General features: G+C 43.0%; 2 protein-coding genes across 11 annotated transcripts in view; both read right to left on the minus strand.

The window, feature by feature from the left end:
- The window catches only part of MYH11 (myosin heavy chain 11), a 55,630-nt gene extending 46,451 nt beyond the window's left edge, over positions 1 to 9,179 (minus strand). For all 4 annotated transcript variants that reach the window (XM_042037161.1, XM_042037160.1, XM_042037162.1 and 1 more), the window contains exons 1-2: positions 9,078 to 9,179; positions 2,567 to 2,925 (exon numbers count right to left, since the gene is read on the minus strand). In XM_042037161.1, coding sequence (XP_041893095.1) covers positions 2,567 to 2,908 — 342 coding nt within the window. In that variant the 5' untranslated portion in view covers positions 2,909 to 2,925; positions 9,078 to 9,179. The remainder of the gene's footprint in view (positions 1 to 2,566; positions 2,926 to 9,077) is intronic.
- A 5,371-nt stretch (positions 9,180 to 14,550) lies between these two features.
- On the minus strand, positions 14,551 to 19,060 carry CEP20 (centrosomal protein 20). 7 transcript variants are annotated; one of them, XM_042037189.1, is made up of 5 exons: positions 18,846 to 19,054; positions 18,210 to 18,407; positions 17,520 to 17,604; positions 16,516 to 16,658; positions 14,551 to 14,989 (listed from the first exon to the last, which is right to left on the minus strand). In XM_042037189.1, the coding sequence occupies exons 1-5, from the start codon at positions 18,871 to 18,873 to the stop codon at positions 14,913 to 14,915; spliced, it is 531 nt and encodes a 176-aa protein (XP_041893123.1). In that variant the 5' UTR covers positions 18,874 to 19,054; the 3' UTR covers positions 14,551 to 14,912. The 7 variants fall into 7 exon arrangements, with proteins under 7 accessions (XP_041893123.1, XP_041893124.1, XP_041893122.1 ...); XM_042037190.1 differs by having other exon boundaries at positions 16,516 to 16,655; positions 18,846 to 19,051; XM_042037188.1 differs by lacking the exon at positions 18,846 to 19,054 and adding an exon at positions 18,681 to 18,838.
- Between the last annotated feature and the right edge of the window lie 945 nt (positions 19,061 to 20,005).

Below are 20,005 nucleotides of genomic sequence, written 5' to 3' on the forward strand. Positions count from 1 at the left end.
AGGATGTTTTGACACGGCCAAGTGTGTGATTGAAAGTGGGGGCACTGAAGCTTCCATGTCTTAAATCCTTCTCCCTGGGGCAGAGCCTGTCTAGAGAGGGGGACCCCCAGCTGAATCTCTCCCCAGAGGGTCTGGAAGAAGAACATAATTTGAAATGTCTTAGGGATACTTCCATGGGAGTGCTGAGCTTGTGTATCCCTCAGACAGCTACTGCTGATGGGTATTTACAGGAGCCTGGCACAAATACACATCTGCATTGTAAATATCTGGGTCGGGGCAGAAGAGTCCAACCTCAGTTCCAATATGCATATATAGCTTTATGTATAAAAGACAGCATTTTTCACTGTTGAGTGAAGACTGAACAAGTAGTGCCTATGAATACAGCCACAAGGAGCTTGATTCTACTCTCAAATCCACTGAAGTTGCATTGCTGCATTATTCATGCTTATATAATAATTTTTGGTGTAATTCGTGTGTGGATAAAGCAGATTCTTTTTGTTCTGAGCAATGTGAAACATGAGTTAGTGGCTCGTGTTTCTTCTTGCCCCTCTATCTTAATTATCTGTGATGAAGCAAAAGGCCAGGGTGTTTTTCTAGTGTGCAGTCACTCTGTGAATTTCTGCACTGAATCTTTGTATTTAATAATATTTAATGTAAATGCAAGAGGGGAGATTATTTTTCTTTAGCAGATTTGGGAATCCCCATTTGCGTCAGTGATGCTCTGGAGAGAAAAATGTTGAGGTCATGTTTTCTTTGAATGTGTGGGACTCCAAGGGATGCAAATTAGGCAACACATGGCAAAGCCAGGAGATGGTTGCTTACAGTTAGTTTTGCAAGTGGATGAGACTCAAATTCTCTTTAGAGGCCCCCTCTGTTTTTAAAAAGGTATGACAGCATCTAGTAGGGCAGCACTGCATAAAGCTGGACAGTTTCAAGCAGATTTTGGTTACTGAAAATATGATTAACTTGTTGCACTACAAGTCAAATTAATTTCTTTGAAACTTTTACCATCTTAAAATCTAGTCTCTTGAGAAAGAAAACTTAATTTCAGGTACACTTCCATTTTTGCCTCCATGAAAAACTCCTTGATTTCTAATTGCATTATCCACCTTTGGAAATTAATTTCCTCTTTCTGTAGAAAGTGGAAATTCCACAAAGTAAACATAAGGGAAACCCTGGAACATCTATGCAGAGCGTTGCTGAGAACAACAACAAAGAAATGCCCAATCCCCCATTTTATCCTACTAACCTTCTACTAATTCTTTTAATTCTTGCAACAATGCAGAACACTTTCAGAAAAAGTCTATTTTAATCATTAAGGCTGCATGTTCTGATATAATAGCACGTGGGTCCACATGTTCACCTGCAAACTTAAAATCCAATAAACTCAACTAATGAAAAGATGGGAAGTCAAGCTTCTTTCAGGAACTTCTTAATGTGTATTTTAGTACATTCCTGAAGGAAAGATCTTGAGCTTAGCTCTTTGAAGTTACGCATAACAAGTAAGCAGTTCCTTTGTTGTACTCCATATAACTATCTTATTTTCTGCTTCATTTCCTACTTTTCAATTTAGCATTCCTCATATTAGTAATAAGACCTTGACTACTGTTTCTACTTAAGCTCTGTACTTTCACTCATCAGTGGTCTTTCATACAAGTAAAATGTTCATAGATTGAAACTGTAGGTAACTTTTCTGCAGCACAGCATAGGGATCCTCCATGTAAAATCAAAGATAACAGCTAAATTCCTTGGAAAAGTTTTGGGCTTTCTTACTGTGCTGTTTGCTAACTGTTGATGTGGATAGACTAAAGGGTTATCAATGTCAAAATATTCTTGTGTTAATGTACTTGTGTGGACTGAAAGACAGAATAATCTTGCGTAGTCTAATAACTCACATGAATACAGAGAAATTATAATTTGTCCAGGCTTGTCTGATCTGTAACTTGACCAACATGAGGGAAAAAAAGGTTTAGTGGATGCATGACTTTGCTTCAGTGACACACTGGTACATGCAAGTACTCTTGCCTAAATTCCAGTGGGTTTGTACCTTTATCCAAACATAAGGTTTAACTCAAGCACCACCAGACCAGAACTTTCCAGCTGCCTTTCAGTGGGAGTTTTGCCTGAGAAAAACTGCATGATTTGGCTTTTCCGTATGCTCTTTTTGCAAGTTACTGGAAACTTGTTCAGGTTTACCTTGAATTAATTTAAAAGTCCCTATTATTTTTTTTTTCCCCAAACAGCAGAACTCAGATTTTGTTCACCTATCAGAGAGTACTTTCCAAGCCAACAGTATTCTTTCAGAATCTGTACATTTTGCTGAAAAGAAACCTTCATGTGTTTTAATTTAGTTAAGAAGCCATTATTAAAGAAGCAGGAGAATCATGGGGAATAAAGTGAACTTAAAACATTTTTGGGTTAGGATGCCATTACTGGGGGTTGGTACTTGTATGGCAGTGTTACACAAGGCCTGTGTCGCAGGCAGTGGGTGGGGATCCACCTCGTTGTCAATGGGACATGGTTGCATGCAATAGGAAATGCTCTGAGTGTGGTTGGGTCTACTCACATAAATTAGACCTGAGAAGTATCTCTCCCTTAGATTGTGCAGCACTGAAGCTTCATTGAGGCAAGTCAGCTCTGCCATGTCCTCCACTTTGGAGAACTTTGGAGGGTTCATCTTCTGGATGTCGTCCTTGCTCAGTGTCACTTTCTTTCCATTTTCTGCCAGTTCAACTGTCACCTCATCCCCTTTCTCTTCCTTGATACTTGCTGCTTCAAATCCATGTTTCTCTGATGGAATCCAAACCAGTCTCTTTGCTGACCAGTCAGCCTGGGCAAGTGGGTTGTTGATGAAGTTTTTGTCCACAAAGAGGAATTTCTCATCATCGCTGAGAGGTTTTTGAGCCATTTTGACTCAGCAGACACCTGTTGAGGAAGCAAAATATTCTGATTTAAAGGGATAAAGGAAGGCAAATGTGGAGACATTCCAGGCAAAACACATTTGTCAAATATGCAGGAGGTCCAAAGCACTATAGGTCCTGTGTCATATCTCACATTTCCATGTGGATACTTTTGAGTGCCAGCTTAAATACTTTAGAATATATGTGTTCAGATTCTCATGCCTTTGTTACTGTGTCTGGAATCACCAAAATCAAAAGCTTCATGGCACTAAATCAAATGAGGACTTCTGGGCTTATTACTTTATCTTGTTTATATCGCACTGAAGAGCAAAGAGAAAAAAAAAGGCATAACTAATGCCTGTGCAATGAGACTGTCAGAACTGCACCAGGACAACCAGCTGAACACCCTCCTGCAGCCTCAGCTCCTGCCCATCACAAAGTTAATTGAATTCAGACAAATAAAAAATTTCCCATCACCCAAATGCTGTTGGGTGCATAGTGGCATATCAGTGCAATAATGAAATAAATAGTAGAAGAATGGTTCCCCAGCTGTGTTCCAGCAAGGACAGAAATGAACTTTTCTTGCAAAGGACTATTTCCAATCACTTAATACCATTTCATTTGGAGAAGAATAAGATTAAGATATGGTCAATAGAAAAAGCAGAAAAAAATTTTTTTTTCTCAGTACTGCTTGTGAAGAAGTAGAGTTAGCCCCTCCCCATGGGACAGACAATAGCAGTTGATCATTTATGAAGTATAAATGTCTATCACATGAGAGAGAGAAGAAATAAAACAAGCCTGGAAATTGCCTCAGCTAAAAGATACTCTGAACCATGATGCTCAGACTGGAAGGATGATGCATCTGTGCCATGCACTTGCACTTGGACAAAGCAGCTGGATGTATCTGCCCCATAGGTGAGAGCCAGAGGAGAGTTTGCACGGTGCTGAGACAGGAGGCAGCTGCTCTCCTGCTCTGGCAACTGAAGTTTGGATGTAGCTGCAAGATCAGTGCTGATAATGCTGGAGCTTTGTAAGTGTTTTGCTGTATCTCATGGGGGGCACAGATCTAAAGGAGGGAAGGAGTACACAGAGGATTTGTGGTTTGCTCCAGGGCAGAAAGAGTCCTGCTGGCTGGGAAACCTGCTGTGCAGTGGAGCAGAGAGCAGAGCTGGGGAGGAGCTACAAAGAGCGTGTGCCCAAGGAAAACATCTCTAGGAGACAGAGGCTGTTTCATTTCCTTATTGAGAATGAATTTAATATTTACAGCATTCAAACAAACATGAATCTGGAGGGAGCTCAGAGAACTGACTGCTAAAGATGTCAAGCAGGACCCGTAAGCAGGACAATATTTGTAACGACCAAGCTCTGTGGTATGTAGCCAAATGGACACCCTGTGCTCTGGGAGTATCAGAGCTTGCTTTCTAAATATTTTTCCCTGAAGCCTTCCCACAGATTAAGGTTTTTTTGCAAGGCCACACTCTCTGAGGGGTCTGAGAAGGAAACATGGATCATGCAGAAGGTGGCATAAAGCTTAAAAACAAAACTGGGATTTTTAGAGGCGCCTAAGAAGGTTAGATGGTATCCCGCTGAAATCCAGTGGAAATTAGATGCCCCAGCTCTTTAAGCTCCCTCGACAGTTTTGTCTTAAAAAAAAAAAAAAGCTGAATGTGCTTGTTCTAGAGCCTTGCCTGGAAATCCCAAAGATGAAAATTCACCCAGGTAATCCATGAACATGCAATGTGTGAGGGAGGCCCTGGGAGGTTGGACTGGTGCACTGCCACTGGCCCTGAGCAGCGTTCCCTGCTGTCGAGGCTCTGGGAGGGAGCATCTGTAGGATGTGGCCCTCTGCTTGCTCCCAGGAGATTCTTGGAAGAGAGCAAGAGGAAACTATTTGACCTCTGTGTGGATTAAGGCAGAAAATGCTCCCTCGTTGCCAAGAGGTCTGGTAGAGCTGCACAGTTCCAATAATGGAGATGGTATTCTCTCCAGCTGAGCTCTCCCGCTGGTGGCTGCGGGGGGAAGCTGCTGGACAGGGGAGCCGTGGAAGCACTGCCCCATCTCCAGAGCTGCAGTTCCCAGGGCACGGGGCTCAGGGAGCAGCAGGAGCTGCCCTGGCCTCTCCCACTGCATTGGCAACGGGCAAGGCACGTTCTCTACCCCACTGCCCCAGCAGCATGGGAGGAAGGGCTGCAGCAGTGGAGACGGGGATTTCAGCCCATCCTATGCCCAGAAGAGAGCTATATAGCCATGCTGAAGCATCAGAAAGGTTGGATAGTGCTGCCTCTGGCTAAATGCCAGGTGACAGCAGCACTTTTATATCAATAGGAATTAGATACTGCTTTCAGAAACACCAAAAGTGAGACTGAACTGCAGAGCTGAGCTTCATGGGGTCAAATCCTGCTATTCTGAGGCTGCTCACAGAAAATGATGATGGAAATCAAACTGCCAAATCATCCTGACCATCTACCTCAAAAACCCAACTGCAGCTAAAACTGTTGGCCTGCTACAAAACATGTCACAGTGGGACATCCCAGAGGTTTGTCTGTTCTGTTGCCTAAGGATCAAGGAAAAGTTCCTTTTTTTGTTCCATGCTAAGTCAAAAACATCTTCCACAGATTCTAGCATGAAACTGAGAGCTGGTCTGTGTCTGTTTGACTAAGTTCTCCTACTTCTTCCTGCACATCCATAGCAAGGTGCAGAAAAGTTTTAAATTCAATCTTTTTCAAAGCAAGATCCACTTGGAAGGTATATAAGGTGGAGTGAACTGCAGAACTTGGAAATACAGGTTCTTATCCCCTAGCTCCAAGCACTAGGACTAGTTTGGGTATGGTAAGAATAGATCCCCTACAAGAACTAGTGAATAGACAGTCTGAGCTGGATCCCAAAACTCCTCTGAAACACAATGGGGAGAAAATGTGGATTTATGTGAAAAGAACTGTTCGTCACTGAACCTCTGGAATCTAAGGATAAAGTTTTAGCAGCTTCTGACTACCACTGTAGTAAAAAAGGAAATGCAGTTAGGAAGTGTGGATTAATGGCTAATAAAAATGTATTTATTAATGTGCACTATTCATTTTCATTATAAAGGAAGGTTTCTGAATGGAAGGGGTAAAATATAAGCTCCACAAACTCAACTAAATTTGTCCTAGTGAGGACTAATGAGCTGCTAATGAGATGCTGAAGCTTTCTGATTAATAATTGGCAGTATATCTTCTGGTCCATCTCTGATCAAGACTGCACTGCACTGGGCCAGCATGTGCTTGAAACTGGGGAAATGGGCCAAGGTGAAAGACTCCTTACTGCCTGCTGAGAACGTTCCCTGGGAAAGCAAAATTTACCCTTTAGCCAGTTCCTGTTTCACCCATAGGACTGGCTGAGAAAGTGGAGACCCCTATCCATGTGCAAGAGGTGGTAGGAGGTTCTCATCCATTTAGCCCAAATCACATACAAGAGTATACACTTTTATACCCAGAGGTGAGTTATCCTGAGAATGGGAGGAGGAAGAGCAATCACAAAAATACCATTGATATGAAGTTTCTTGCCTTAGGTGCCAAATTACACCTAACCTGATTCATTTGTTGTGCTAGCCCCCAAACATGCATGGATATTTCCACAGCTCACTCTATTCCTCTGTCTGCTGTCCCACTGTGGAGTTATCTGGCTGTCTTCACTTCCTCTTCCCTTTTCATGTTAATGACAGAAGCTGAATGCTGTCTTTATAACTAGTTTATCCTGAGTATATTATTTCAAGGATGAAATATAAATATTTCCAGGAAGTGCACTTTAATTAAAAGGTTATTGGCCAAGCAGAATTACCTCCTGAGTCAGAGCTTGGAGGGACTGCTTTTCTCCCAAGGGAAAGATAAAGGACATTTCTCCCTTCTTCTGCAGGATGTGCATGTCAACATAAAGCCTTATCACATCTGTACAGGGAGTAATTATTGCAACAGAGGAACATATAGCCAATTATTTTCAAAAATCAAGTCCTGCTCTCATGAGCAGTTTCTGATAAGAGTGGAGCAGTAACCTGCTGCTTGACTCAAACTGCATTTCTTGGGCTACAGTAATTCTTGGCTACTTTCTTTCCATGTTCCTTATCTTTTACTTTTCCAGCACTTAACTGAATCATCCTACTGAGCACTGCTTGGAAAAAAAGATAATCAAAAGATAATCTAGGGGTGAATCCTAGCCTTGTGACCTTCATTTGGGAACAGGATTGACAGCTTTATCATGAGCCCTGCTATCAATCCCTCCTGGCCTTTCACCTTTCCCCACTGTGGAGCTTTTCATCTGGAAATGGAGGTACCATCAGTTTGGGGTTTCTTTTTTCGTTGGTTGGCTTTGGTTTTTGTTTTTCTTTTCTGTAATGCATTCTCCATATATTTCAATCAAAGTATCTGTAAGTGCCTCAGTTGCAATAAGATCTTCTCATCTTTCTTAATGTGAATTATTACATAACTCTGACTAAACATTTGATTTTCTAATATTAAAAAGAAATTGGCCCTAATTATTGCCTGTTATAAACTGTAAAAATCAGAAAGGAAGGAAAAAAAGGGATAGATTCTCTTTATCTAGAAAATACCAGCTATTTCAAATTCCTGTAGATGTCACTCTATTAACTAAATCAGATTCTGTATATTGATTAGAATTCACAAATAATCCATAATTTAACTAGACTTTGCACAACTTGGAAAGCTATCTAGCTCTTGGTTTCTCCTAAAATTAACATACTTAGAAGCCAACAGATTTGCAACTAATAAGTGTCTGTGATTTCCAAAGCATTGGGATCTCTGCATACATCCCCACGCTGCCTTTTATGGAGATGTTCTGCTCAATACTCGCCATTCCACAAAAATGTAATGATAACAAATTCAAAACAAATACCTTTTAGGGACTAGTGTGTCAATTGCAAATGAGATAATAAAATTCATTGTTTACATCCAAGCGAACACAGCCAGAGCAGAATCGGGCATTAAACTGAAGTGACAACCTAATTAGAGCTTTGTTCTCAGGGGTTCATCTGTTCAGCCCCTGAGTGAGTGGCTTGAGGGAAGGGGGGAACTTGAGGAGCTCAGCAAATCAGTCCATCCAGACAATCCTGCTGCAAACTGCCTGTCAGGGCAAAGCTTGGAGTGAAGGACAAGGTGGGCTTGTTTTTCAACAAGTGTATTTTAGAGAAGATTTTACTAAGATGTATGTATTAGGTAATAATGACAAGCCTTCTGATTTCCCTTATATTGAAAATATCTCATGATGCTTCTTAATTATGCAAACATATATGCCTTTCACATAAATATCAACATTTTTATAGGTGTGCATGCACACAGACCCGCGCACACACACACACACACACGTATGTTGAAAGAAGCCCGCGAACCTCTGGGATGACACTGAAGCTGCTTTCTGCACTGCCATCTACTGTCGTCTTAACTTACTTAACGGGATTTTCTTAGAAGTTGGTTGCTTTATTTTCCCTTTAAAAAAAAGGCATGCCACCTTTGAAATTCGTGTAGTTCAGTAAATTATCAGATTAGTTTTGCTTAAACTTTGTTCCCAGCATATTAAAAACATATATATGTAATGCTGGGGCATTTACATAAAAGTGTTTCCATTCCTTCTAATTTTTAAGCATTTTTCCTGTTTACAGAACAAGTTACTGATGAACTGATTATTTTATTTGGTTGCACTTTCTTTCAGCAGTCCTTAATTAGGACTAAGAGGTTAGGAACACTTAGAGAAGATCAGCAGCTCAGGTTACCAGGCTTTTTCATTCCCAAACGCCCGTGTGGTGGTTACCTGCAGCAGGTACCTGTGACCGCCTGCACCGCCCTGCACCTTGCTGCCGGCTCAGAGAACGGCTCCTTCTCTGCAGCCAGTGTCTTTCAGCCTCGACCCTGCAATGGTGGTGTTAGCAGTGACTAGAAGCAGGCTAGAACATCTGTGCACACTGTCAGGCATGCACAGTCTCTATGCATTTTAACCAGAACCCAACCAGTAACACACAAACCGGGATAAATCGTCTGGGCGCGTCTGATCGGTCTGTTCCCATGCCCAGGTTAATTCTCTGAGTGTGTTCGCAGAGCAGTGTGAGAGTTAACTTGCCAGACTACCCATCCCAAAGTGTGTGAGCCCCCAGCCCAGTCCCCGGCAGGGACCTCACCCCGCCGTGGTACTCACAGGTGTCCAGTTGTGGGAGCGGAGTGAGTTGGAGGTACAGCCACCAGCCGGGACAGCCCAAGTCCTTGCTGCCTTCGCAGCCTCCCTATATAGAGGAGGAGAATCTTGTCAGTGGGGAGGGGCCCTGGAAACCACGTCCTGCTGGAAAATCCTTTTGGTACCTGGCTTAAAAAACACAGCCTGAGCCAAGGACCTCGTTCCCAGCAGGGCCTAACCCTAGGCTGTGGCCCCTGCCCTGAGCCACTTTTTAGGGAAGCAGGCTGGTTCTGGCTTTCAGAAGGGTGTATGAAAGGGGTGCCCCCAACTCACAAGTTCAGGGTTTCACCCTTTTCCCCTGCTGTTTGACAAAGCAAATGGACCTTTAACTCCTTCCTGCCTTGCCAGTATCCCTGCCCCTCGTGGCCCTGTGCCTAGAAGGGCAAAGGGCAGGTCATGGGCCCGTGTGGCACAGGATGTTTCCCACTGACCCACTGTCAGTGCATTTTGTTGGAGCTATGTCCCTGAGTTCAGGGGCTGCTTGGGCAAAGAGGGTTATTCCTAACACAGCAGGGCTGTGTGGGTGGAGGTGGCTCTGGGTCTCCCTGTGTTTATGTGACATTTGGAGCCTGAGGCTGGTTTAAGCCTCATTTGCCTGTGGGAAAGAAGAGGGTTGTTTCCCACCTTCCCAGCAGATTTGCCAGTTTCTTTCGTGATCCAGTGTGCAGCTCAGTTCTTGATAAAGGACTGTAAATACTTGCTCATGTATAAGAAATACCTCCCTGTGTCCATAAATGTAGGAGAGAAGCGGTGAAGAGCTGGGGGAGCACAGTCCCCGGGATGCATGGACAGAACAGGGAGCAGGCACCGTGTGCTGGCAGGGAGAGGAGGACAGGGTGCTGGGAGCCAGACCTGCAGGGGTTAGGGAGTGATCTGGTCCTCATCAAACCTTCCTTACATCCCCCAAACCTTCAGTCTTCAGCTGTCCCCCCTCCTTCCTCTCTAGTAGCCAACAGCCTTGTGCAGTAGGACCTGTGGATGGAGATATCCCAAAAAGGGAAAGCTAGGATCCTCTAGGAATTCCCATCAACGTGCCAAATACAAAATACCGAAACAACCCCCTCTCAGCAACAGACTAAATATGGTGTATACCCAAAGGATCAGAGCACAGGCCTGAGTGAAATTATGTCTCTTGACATCAACAGCCCTCTCTTCTTTGGAAAATAAACCATCCTGGGGAAGATGGATGGGGCTCATACAGGTCTAATCATCCTAAAAAAATACTTATGAGGGGAGGCTGGGCTAAAAACCTCTGCTGTCACTGGGTCAGGAACTTGCAGGTGTGATAGACCTGTAGCCCCTTCTAGTTCTGCCCAGTGGTGAAAAAATTTGGACAAAGAGGAGAGAGGGAAAGAGCCCTGGGGTTTCTACCCTGCAACATTTCAGAAATACCAGATACAGGGTCAAGTTTGGGCCTCAGCTGGAGAAGGCCAGATTTTCCAGGGCAGTGACACAGTGCCAGAGGTCACAGACTGTCCTGCTACAGGGAGGGTTGGTGTCTGCAGTGGTGTGGGGCTGCCATGGAGCCATGCAGAGCTTTCCAGGACCCTGCAGCACCATATCAGACTTGTGCATGTGTGACTTTGTTGGAGCAAAGCCAAGGGAAATTATCACCATGACATAAATCCAAGAAACTTGTCCTTGTTAGCAGAAAGTTTGTCACAGGGCAGGGTCGTTCACCCTGTTTTACTTTTTTCCCTGCAGTTTCTTGATTGCAAACTTAGCTTTTAATTAGAAACACAATGAAATGCAAGGGAATCCTCTGAGAAGTATGATCATTTTAACATTCATCAAAGTTATCCTAAGAAGTTCCTTTTAAACACATGCAGCTGTTTCACAAAACCAGACACATTAAAATAGTAGCTTAAAAAGGAGTGGAAATTATTCTGGCTGGTCTGCAAACCACTGCACACGCAGGCTTGCTGCCCGAGGAGGGTGTTTAACAGCAGCAGTGCTGGAGGGTGATATATGATGTGACATTAAATGGAGCTGGAAAGTCTAAAAAAATACTAGTGCTGGGACTGAAAGAGTTGCACTCTCAAGCCATGTGGGGTAGCAACTGTTAAATGTAAGCATGGCTTCCAACCTTCACTTAAAAGTTAATGTAAGAATATACTAATCTGATAGCCTGGTTGGGGGTTCCTGAATGTTGGGGTGTTTGTTTTAAACCAAAGTTGCCTCAGAATGAAAGCTGTGGATTCCCAGTGGATGATGAGTTTGTGACAAAAAAATAAGCTTTGTTTAAATCCCCTTGATTTGTTTATTTATGTAGTACTTTTCTAGAAAAAAATAAAGTATTGGGCAGCCTGCCCTTAAATATCTCCTGACTGAATTTGCACTGTAAATATTGTGCTTGGGGAAAAGAAAGAGGACCCAAGAAGGAAAGAAGTGAACTTTTTGCTGCCTTACCATGGTGTAACCTGAACACAACAGAGGGGAAAAAACCAAAAGCACAGATGGTGATGTTAGTTTGTTAAATAATGTGTCAGGTAAGCAATTTTTGTTTTGTTTAAAAATGTTTTTGCTGAAGTTTTACCAACCATGTTTCTCTAACATGACAAATATAATTAGAACTGGTAATTATACTGGTGGATTACCACCTGTGTCAAGCTGTGCCCTTACAACAGGAGGGACAGTCTGTGACCAAGCCAGGACAATCAATCTTGAGGCAGTCTGATGAGGGAAAACACTCGCCAGCTGCTTGATGTTGAGGTTTGTGCTCAACACCGGCTGCAGGTGGTCGGGTGAAGTCAGTGAAGGGTGCAGGTCAGGTCTGAATCAGCTGCTACTGAAAGGGTCTCTTTGCAAGTGTGAACAAACCTTTCGGGTTTCTTTTCCTAAAGGTGATCACCCAAGGATAATCACTCCTCCGGAAAACTGATCCAGTGACACCGAGATTGGTGCTCAGGAAGGAAAAAGTAACCGACTCCTCACAGTGAGCTGATAAAGCTTTAAAAAATCTCTCCTGTGCAGGACAGAAACTAAAACCTCTGGAACAGCATGGCTGCCCTGGAGCCTAGAGACACAGTTTTCTCTCATTTGAGGAGAGAGCAAAAATTTGGTCTTAAAGAACTTTTTATTTTTAAAACTTGTGGGTTAAGTTCTTCCAAAGAGCTTTCCAGATCTGATATCCACACCAGAACTCACTGGCTCCTAGTCACCTTCACTTGTGATAATGTGCTTAGACAACAAACAGCCTCTTTTAATGGAATTCCCTCCGTAAAGCTCTTAGTTCATGTTCTGTCTCCAAGAAAATTCACAAATGCATTTTGCTATTTAAAGACCCTAAACTTCTATATGCTTGTATCTTTCTTTTTTAAATTTTCAGTTGTCAGTAGAAAGAATAAGGGCAGTTAATGCAAGACATCCCAGGCTGTAATTATTATGCAATTACGCAGCTTCTGAAATTGAGAAACTAATTTTTGTGTATGCTCACCTAGGTGGCAATTTCTTCTAAAACCTGAACCTGTGGCTCTAGGACTGTGACATATTTTGATCTAAATATTTATCTCACCTTAAAATTTTAAGGAATGCTAAGTGCATCCATATGGCAAAGATTTTGCAATTCCTCTTCACCTGGTAACAAGGCAGGCAGTCTGACATTCAGAGGACTTGCTGTTTGTCATCATCGTGAAAGATACGCTCATGTTTCATGTACTGTCAAGATAAATGGTAGGCCAATAATAATATGATTAGACCAGTATATTTTCATAGACGTATTTCAAAGCTTTGTTGTTAATAAATATCACTGGAAAAACACTTTAATTTGCCTTTAGTTTGCTTGTACAATGACTATAATTTGAAACAAGAGATTGTTTCAAAACCCCAGATGTGGGCTGTGAGGGTATTGGAGAATTAGATGAAATGCAAGTTGCACCTAGAGCAAACAGGCCGAATTCTACCCTCTGTCCCAGTGCAGTGTCTGTACAACGGGTGAATCTCCAGAGAAAACAGCCCAAAGATTCCCTTTGTTTTAAATGTATTTTGTCTCTGATTTCAGACATACACCTTTATGTCAAAGCTCAGTGAAGGACGCCTGTGTAGCAGCTTCCACTTTCCTGACTGTGGACACAGGAGCCTGCTGAGCTGTGGGCTTGGGAAAGGGCAGGTATCAAACATCCCTTTACCTTCTTCAGCCTGGGTGAAAATTGTGTTTAATTTCTACCACTAAAAATTAATTTCCCAGGGAGCTCCGTGGCACCTGGGCAGCACCTGAATGATCTATGGTGGGAAGACAGAAAGCAGAAGTAGTGGCTTTGGTTACACTGAAACATATAGCAGAGGATGTTTGAGCTTTTGTGCTTTCAGAGCCTTTCTCTTTGCCCTTGAAAAGACAATTCAGAATCCAAATATACGTAATAATTTGATCCACTGGTTCATGGAAAAACAGGTGTGTAGCACTGAACTTCTGGAAGACCAAATTAAACACTGAGGGATGGCTCTTCAGCTCAGTAGCTGAAGGTGACAGGGGCGTGAGCACAGAGCAAACACTGAGGGCACACACAGATTCCCTCGCCTGACCCAGTGGTCAGCTGCCACTGATGCAGAGCTGAAGACTTACAGATGGATTTGATTGAGGTTTATTTGCAAACACACGTCCTCCCCTCCTGGCAGCAGTCCTGAGACACTCACAATCAGCCAACGGGGAGCTGCCAGCACTGCCAGTCACACGAAGGAGATGAGCTCACTGCTGAGGCTTCAAATGGATAAATGCAGCCTCTCTGCAATTCCACGTTAGAGTACAGGCTGCTTGTAGAAGTAAAAGTATCCCTGCAATGCTAACTGGGTCAAACCAAGATAAAGGCAAAACTTCACAGCGTGCACAACCTGGGGTCCTTTCAAATTCACAAACTGCGAGTTCTCTTCCCCCCTCCACTGTACCATTTACCTAACAATAAAGATTTTTAAGGACCTGACTCTAGAGATTTATTTATACAAACCTCCTCTCAGTACCACTGGAAATATTTAACATTTATGCATTTTGTTAAAATGAAAAGAGAAAAAATAGATGTTACTTTTTATGTACCCCTGCAAGCTTGGCTTTTAAAATAATTTACCATTTCAAAACATGTAAATACCTTAGCTAAAAAAGAGTTCTGGGAATCTGTAATCTACTATCAACTTTATTTTTAGCTTTGCCTGACTTTGAGTTTCATGTTGTTTGGGAAAAAACGCCAGAAGTTCCTTCCCGTCCCATATACCCAGTGTTACACTGTACAATTTATAGCAACTCCAGATGGAAAAAACTTACTCTCGTTTGTTTGCTGGCATGAAGATAAATATAGTCCTCATTTCCAGATAATTAAAAACAACTATCCCTCTAAATCAATCTTCTATTAAAAATTTCTTTTTCCCTTATTATCTGAAAGTTGTAGCTTCTTTTTAAAATTAATTATTAAAATGTTTAGTTTGAACACTCTCAAACTACCACACAGAATAAAATAGAAAAAATTTATTCAAAAGCACAGGAAAAACACACAAAGATACAAGTGCAGAAATTGTAAGTTATTATATAAAAATTTATTGGACAAACCCAGTATATTCAGGTGCAATTTCTAGACACAGGATTCACTAATGTGACTCCCTAGACAGTTTTCCTTCTATCAGCACTGGGGAAAGAAAGAGCCTTGCCAACATTGTTTAAATTGACAGTAAGTATGACCTTGTGATCCTGTCTCATGAGTGGATGTTACAAGCTAAAATGGTCCCATTGGATTTATTGGAGGAATTTATGCAATGAAGAATGTCCTAAATTAAATCTGACAGGCCCTGATAGGAGAAATTAGCAAATGAAAGATATCATCTCTTTATACTTCGTAAAATAAGAGGCTCTTCAATGCTCGTGCCAGCCATCCTTCCTGGTTCTGGAATTCTGTCTGAAAACGAAACAGACAAAAATATTCTCATGCATTTGGAGGTCCAAGGTGTGAGTACTATCTTCTACTATTGTCAGCTTTGATACACCACATCATCATAGAGAACCCAGGCAATTTTACAAATGAATGTTTCCATGAAGCTTTGCATCACTAAGATTAGATTTCCGACAACTTCCAACTCAGCTGTACTGAATGAGCTAAAGAAACACCATATTCCACACCTTTTATCAGGATCCCCAGCCTGCTGGAATACTCATACATCTAAATAAGCAAAAGCAAGTTAGATGTTAAATAGGAGACTTGGCAGGTTGAGTTTATAAATGGACTTGACTACCTGAATATGCAGCCTAATTAAAAGAGCTGGATAATTAGTATTTTAAACCCACTGCCTTTAGGTCTCCACTAATATACTCAACAAACACATGCAGAAAGTAATTTCAGAATATATTGACTTAAGGTCCAAAGCCTTAAAACTTGCATGGTTTTTTGTGTTTTAAAAGCAATATGCTGTTGTGTCTTATGATTAATCCTGACTTCTGTAACTAACAGTAACCAATTAAATCTCCATGTGAAGTTACATTGGAGTCAACAGGGCAGGGTGATCCTGCAGTCAGTAGAAACAAAAGTATACTTTAAAAACAATTCTCCTATATACTCAGTTTGTTTTAAAACATGGAGAAATTTCTGATAGGAATAATTGTTTTCTAACAAAGAGGTAATTTATAGCAGTTTTGGTATGGAAATTTTGTTTCTTCAGCTCCCTCTTCTGGCAGAAGAAAAGCAGCAGTGTCTCAATGAATTAACTGTTAAAAACTGTTAGTACTTCTCACACTTTTTAGATGTCAGTAACATCTCAGGCCTCATACTTTTGAAATTTTTGGATACAAACCAAATGGTTCATAGTATTAGCAGGAGAGTAATAAATTTTCACAGTAAAAAATGAAGCAATATGCCAAGCAGACTCTTTGAAGGAAAAAACTGGACCAATGAACCTTTTCATTCTCTACCTTAGGTGGTATTAATTGTAACCAGTCTGAAAGCAGACCAGAGAGGGCAAATAACATTTAGCAGTGTTTACTACAGAGCAATAAACTTTGGGCTTAAGCTTTTGTGGCAAATGGGATATGAATTAGGTTCTCAGAAAAGGTTTATGCCCATATAAAGAACTGACAGCTAAAGAGTTAAGAACTTTCTAAAGAAATTAGGTTAGACCAGGTAAGAAACAGAGATATGCCCACTATTGAATATATTTTATTGAGACTTTTGGTTAAAATCTTGTATTAAATTGCCAATGTAGTGAGACTGTCTTTAGCTGACCCTTTTCAGATTTGCAGTAGTATAAGGGAGTAGAATTTGGCCCGTTGAACCTTTAGGGAAATGGCACATTTGGTGTCAGATGAACGCATTCCTTGCACAGAGGAGGAGGTACACTGTGTCCAGCTGCATGTTTATACTTTTATAAGCATATGCATGGTATAGGAAATCTAGTCACAGATAAAACTTCTGCAAAATGACATTGCACCCACCTTTTTGATTTCTCTCAGTAGGTGGTTTGCCAAGGTTCTGCTTTGGATAATTCATCAAAGACACTTTTGGAAGGATATTCTGAGTACTTTCTTCTTTACCACCATGTAAGAAATGAGAGAGAATTCCATACAGGAGAGGTCTGCTTAAGGGAAAAATTACAAAAGTAGTCTGTAAAGTCTATGAAATACTGAGCATTAAAAATACACCTTTTACCCAGGAATTCTTAGATCTTAATATTTACTTCTACAATATGTACAGATGTCTTTAATGATTTAAAACACATGATGCCAAGTATCATTACATAAACAAGCACAGACCTAAGCTCCCCCTGAACACCAACAGTCCCCTAAAAATCTCAGACTAAGAGACACTCTCCACTGAACTCCAGCTCCAGGTGAAGAAATGGAGCGTGTTTAGCACAAGAGCAGAGATCCACATTCTCATCCATGGATCAGAAGGACCCACACACTCACAAAAGATCAGACTTTGGTGGGCTATAGGCCAGTCCACCACAGTACATCTAAAACCTGGCTCTTCCTAAGCACCTGACAGATTCAGACAGCATAAGCTACAGAGAATGCTGAACATGTCTGAACCTGCTTCAGCCCTCAGTTCTTTAATGCAGTTGTATTGGAGCACTGTGACTTTTTATCTAATCTCACAGTAATCTTTTTATTGCTCCACACAGCAACTCACAGATATGCAAAGAGCAGATCTACTTTCTGTAGAAAGCAGAATGTACTGGTAAGAGAGTTGTGTTCTGGCGTGCAAGGACACTATCTGGGGAATGCCACCGTGTTGGCAGAATTCAGTGTTAGTCTGGAGTATGTCTGAAAATGGCCCCATGTTTGGCATCATGAAGCTGAATCCAGCACATCAGAGCAGGAGTGGGATCAGCCACATTTCAGTTGGTGAGAACATTTATATGTGATTTATAATAACGCTGAAGAGAAAAATATACTGGTATACAGAATATACAGTACATTCCAAAATTCCTCCTTACACTGATTTTCCACTTGCATCTTCAACTATATTCAGCTCTTTGGCAAGAAATTCTCTATCCAAGGGCACTTCAGGCTGGCCGGATTCTGGGAAAAAAAATCCCTGAAATCCTTAAGACTGGTAAGAAAAATGCCACCAATTAACAGAAAACTTCAAAAGAGCATAAGAGCACACACCTCCCCTTTAGACTATTAATAACTAACAGTGTATTTTAATTCTAGGGAACTCACTTAAGCATTAGTGATTCATACTCATAAAATTTACGAGGACATTACAATTTTTATCTTCACCCTAAAAGAATCTAAGGAAAATATTAAAGAAGTCTTACAGCAGAAAGATAAATTCATCAGGCAAACAACTCTTTCTCTAAACTACTACTCTCAGACATTTCAAGAAATTTGAGTCGGCAGGCTGTTATCAAGTTTTCTTGCTCTTGCATCAACTACTCTGTCAAACAACGTACCTCAAGGGTAAAGGAGCAGAGAGTAAGTTTTCTTGAAAACTAATGGAATGATTTGGCTTAATGCTGCAAGTAGAACTGTGGAGAGGTCGTTTGTACCCTATTAATTGCCAAGGGAAGACAAGATTATGTAGCTTGTCACGCTTATTAATTCCATAATATCAATGGAATTATTCAACCAAACAATCACTGATTACTATTACAGTGATGACACAAATTCATTGCCAATACCTGCTGTCAGAACAGATGCTGTGTATTTGTACTTGTTGTACTCCAGGTATTCCCGAATGAGTTCATTGATCAGGAGGTTCTCCCGGGACAGCGTCGGCCGCGGCTCGCTCTGGTCGTCCAGGGCATTAAACACTTCAGCTCTGATCCTCGCTCTGATTTGGGCAAGAGCTCCTCTTTTTTCCAGTGTGTCCTTTAAAACTATCACCATAAAAAGACGCGTTAATTTAAAGGCAAACTCATTCAAGCAGCAGCATTAATTAGCCCCGATGCGAACAGAGCTTTGGCGAACCCCAGTGCAACAGCGATAAGGCATCACACCTGCGCACGTGCCAGCACCCACCAGGCCAGGCACGTCACAGACAGAAGTCTGTGACTTCGGAGAAGTCATAAATACATTTCTTTTAAATCGCAAGCATACATTCTGGCAATTTAAGAAGCAGAACGTTACTGCACCAAGATGTGTTTAAGTACAATGAAATACAGCCCACGGTACACGAGGGGAGCAGCGATGAGGGACGGCAATCCCCATTTGCGCCCGCGGCAGCTCTGAGGCCCATCCAGGTGGCCGCGGGCCGCCGGGCCGCCCTCCCGGTGGCCCCAGACAGCGCCGGCCCCGGCCCCAGCCCCGGCCCCGACCTGCTTTGAGCTCCGCCACCGTCGCCATGACCGCGCCGGGACCCGGATGGCGCCGCGCACACTGCGCAGGCGCGGCAGCGGGCGGGAGCGCCCTGAGGGGACGGCGCGGGGCCGGTGGGAGCTCCCGCAGGGAACCCCCGCAGGGAGCACCGCGGGGCCGGGGCGGGAGCGCCCTGAGGGAACACCGCGGGGCCGGGGCGGGAGCGCCCTGAGGGAACACCGCGGGGCTGGGGCGGGGGCGCCCTGAGGGAACACCGCGGGGCCGGGGCGGGAGCGCCCTGAGGGAACACCGCGGGGCCGGTGGGAGCTCCTCCAGGGGACACCGCGGGGCCGGTGGGAGCTCCTCCAGGGGACACCGCGAGGCCGGGCGGGGGATCCGCGCTGCCCGCTGCCGGAGCTTCCGCCCGGCCCCTCAGGGAACGGGAGCCGCAGGGGATCCCTCTGCTGCCAGCGGGCAAGGTCGTGCCGGATGGAATAACCAGCATCAGCAGCGCCTCCGTGCTGCCCATGGAGCTGCCGCTCGCTGTCCTGCTGTGCCCGCCCGCAGTCCAGCCCTGCCAGCTGGGCGGAGTGCCAGGGTTGCCGTGCTTTCTCCTTCTGTAATTTCAGAGGTTGTCAAAGATTGGGGAAAGAAACATGGAAAATGAGAGAGAATTTCTCCCGTGTGTGTGGCGGAGGAGTTTTGTACCGACAGATGTACCGTCGATTAAAAGGACTCGGCAAAGATGAGCTTCTAATGAAAAGGACTTGCCAAAATGTAACTGTATATGGCGTGTTTTGCAAACTTGAGGATCCCTGGCGTGTCTGGAGGCTTGTGTGTGTGCTTCGTGTTGCTGCGATGAGTCAAGAGTGTTTATTTTGTCAATGCATTAAGTATTTCCCAAAGGAAATGCAGCCGGCGTGGGTGAACAAACTGGGTTTGCCATGGTCTAGATAGAGCAGCCTGCTGGGGCTTGTAGGAAAATGTGAGTCGCCTTAGGCAGTAAAGCCCAAGACTCACAAGACTTAAGTGTGGGGGGTGGGGAGGTTGGTAGGATTGTTGTGTTTGTTTGTTTTTTACATTTCCTCTCAAAGCAATGTTTATATGACAATCTTCCAAAGAATCTCTGGTAGAAGTCAATAAATAAAATTTAGGAAGAGCAGAAGTGATGGTGAAGTCA

This window comes from Corvus kubaryi, unplaced genomic scaffold, assembly GCF_017639235.1.
Source record: "Corvus kubaryi isolate FWS band 111438036 unplaced genomic scaffold, C.kubaryi_AGA036_p1.0 37387, whole genome shotgun sequence".
Classification (NCBI taxonomy): Eukaryota; Metazoa; Chordata; class Aves; order Passeriformes; family Corvidae; genus Corvus; species Corvus kubaryi.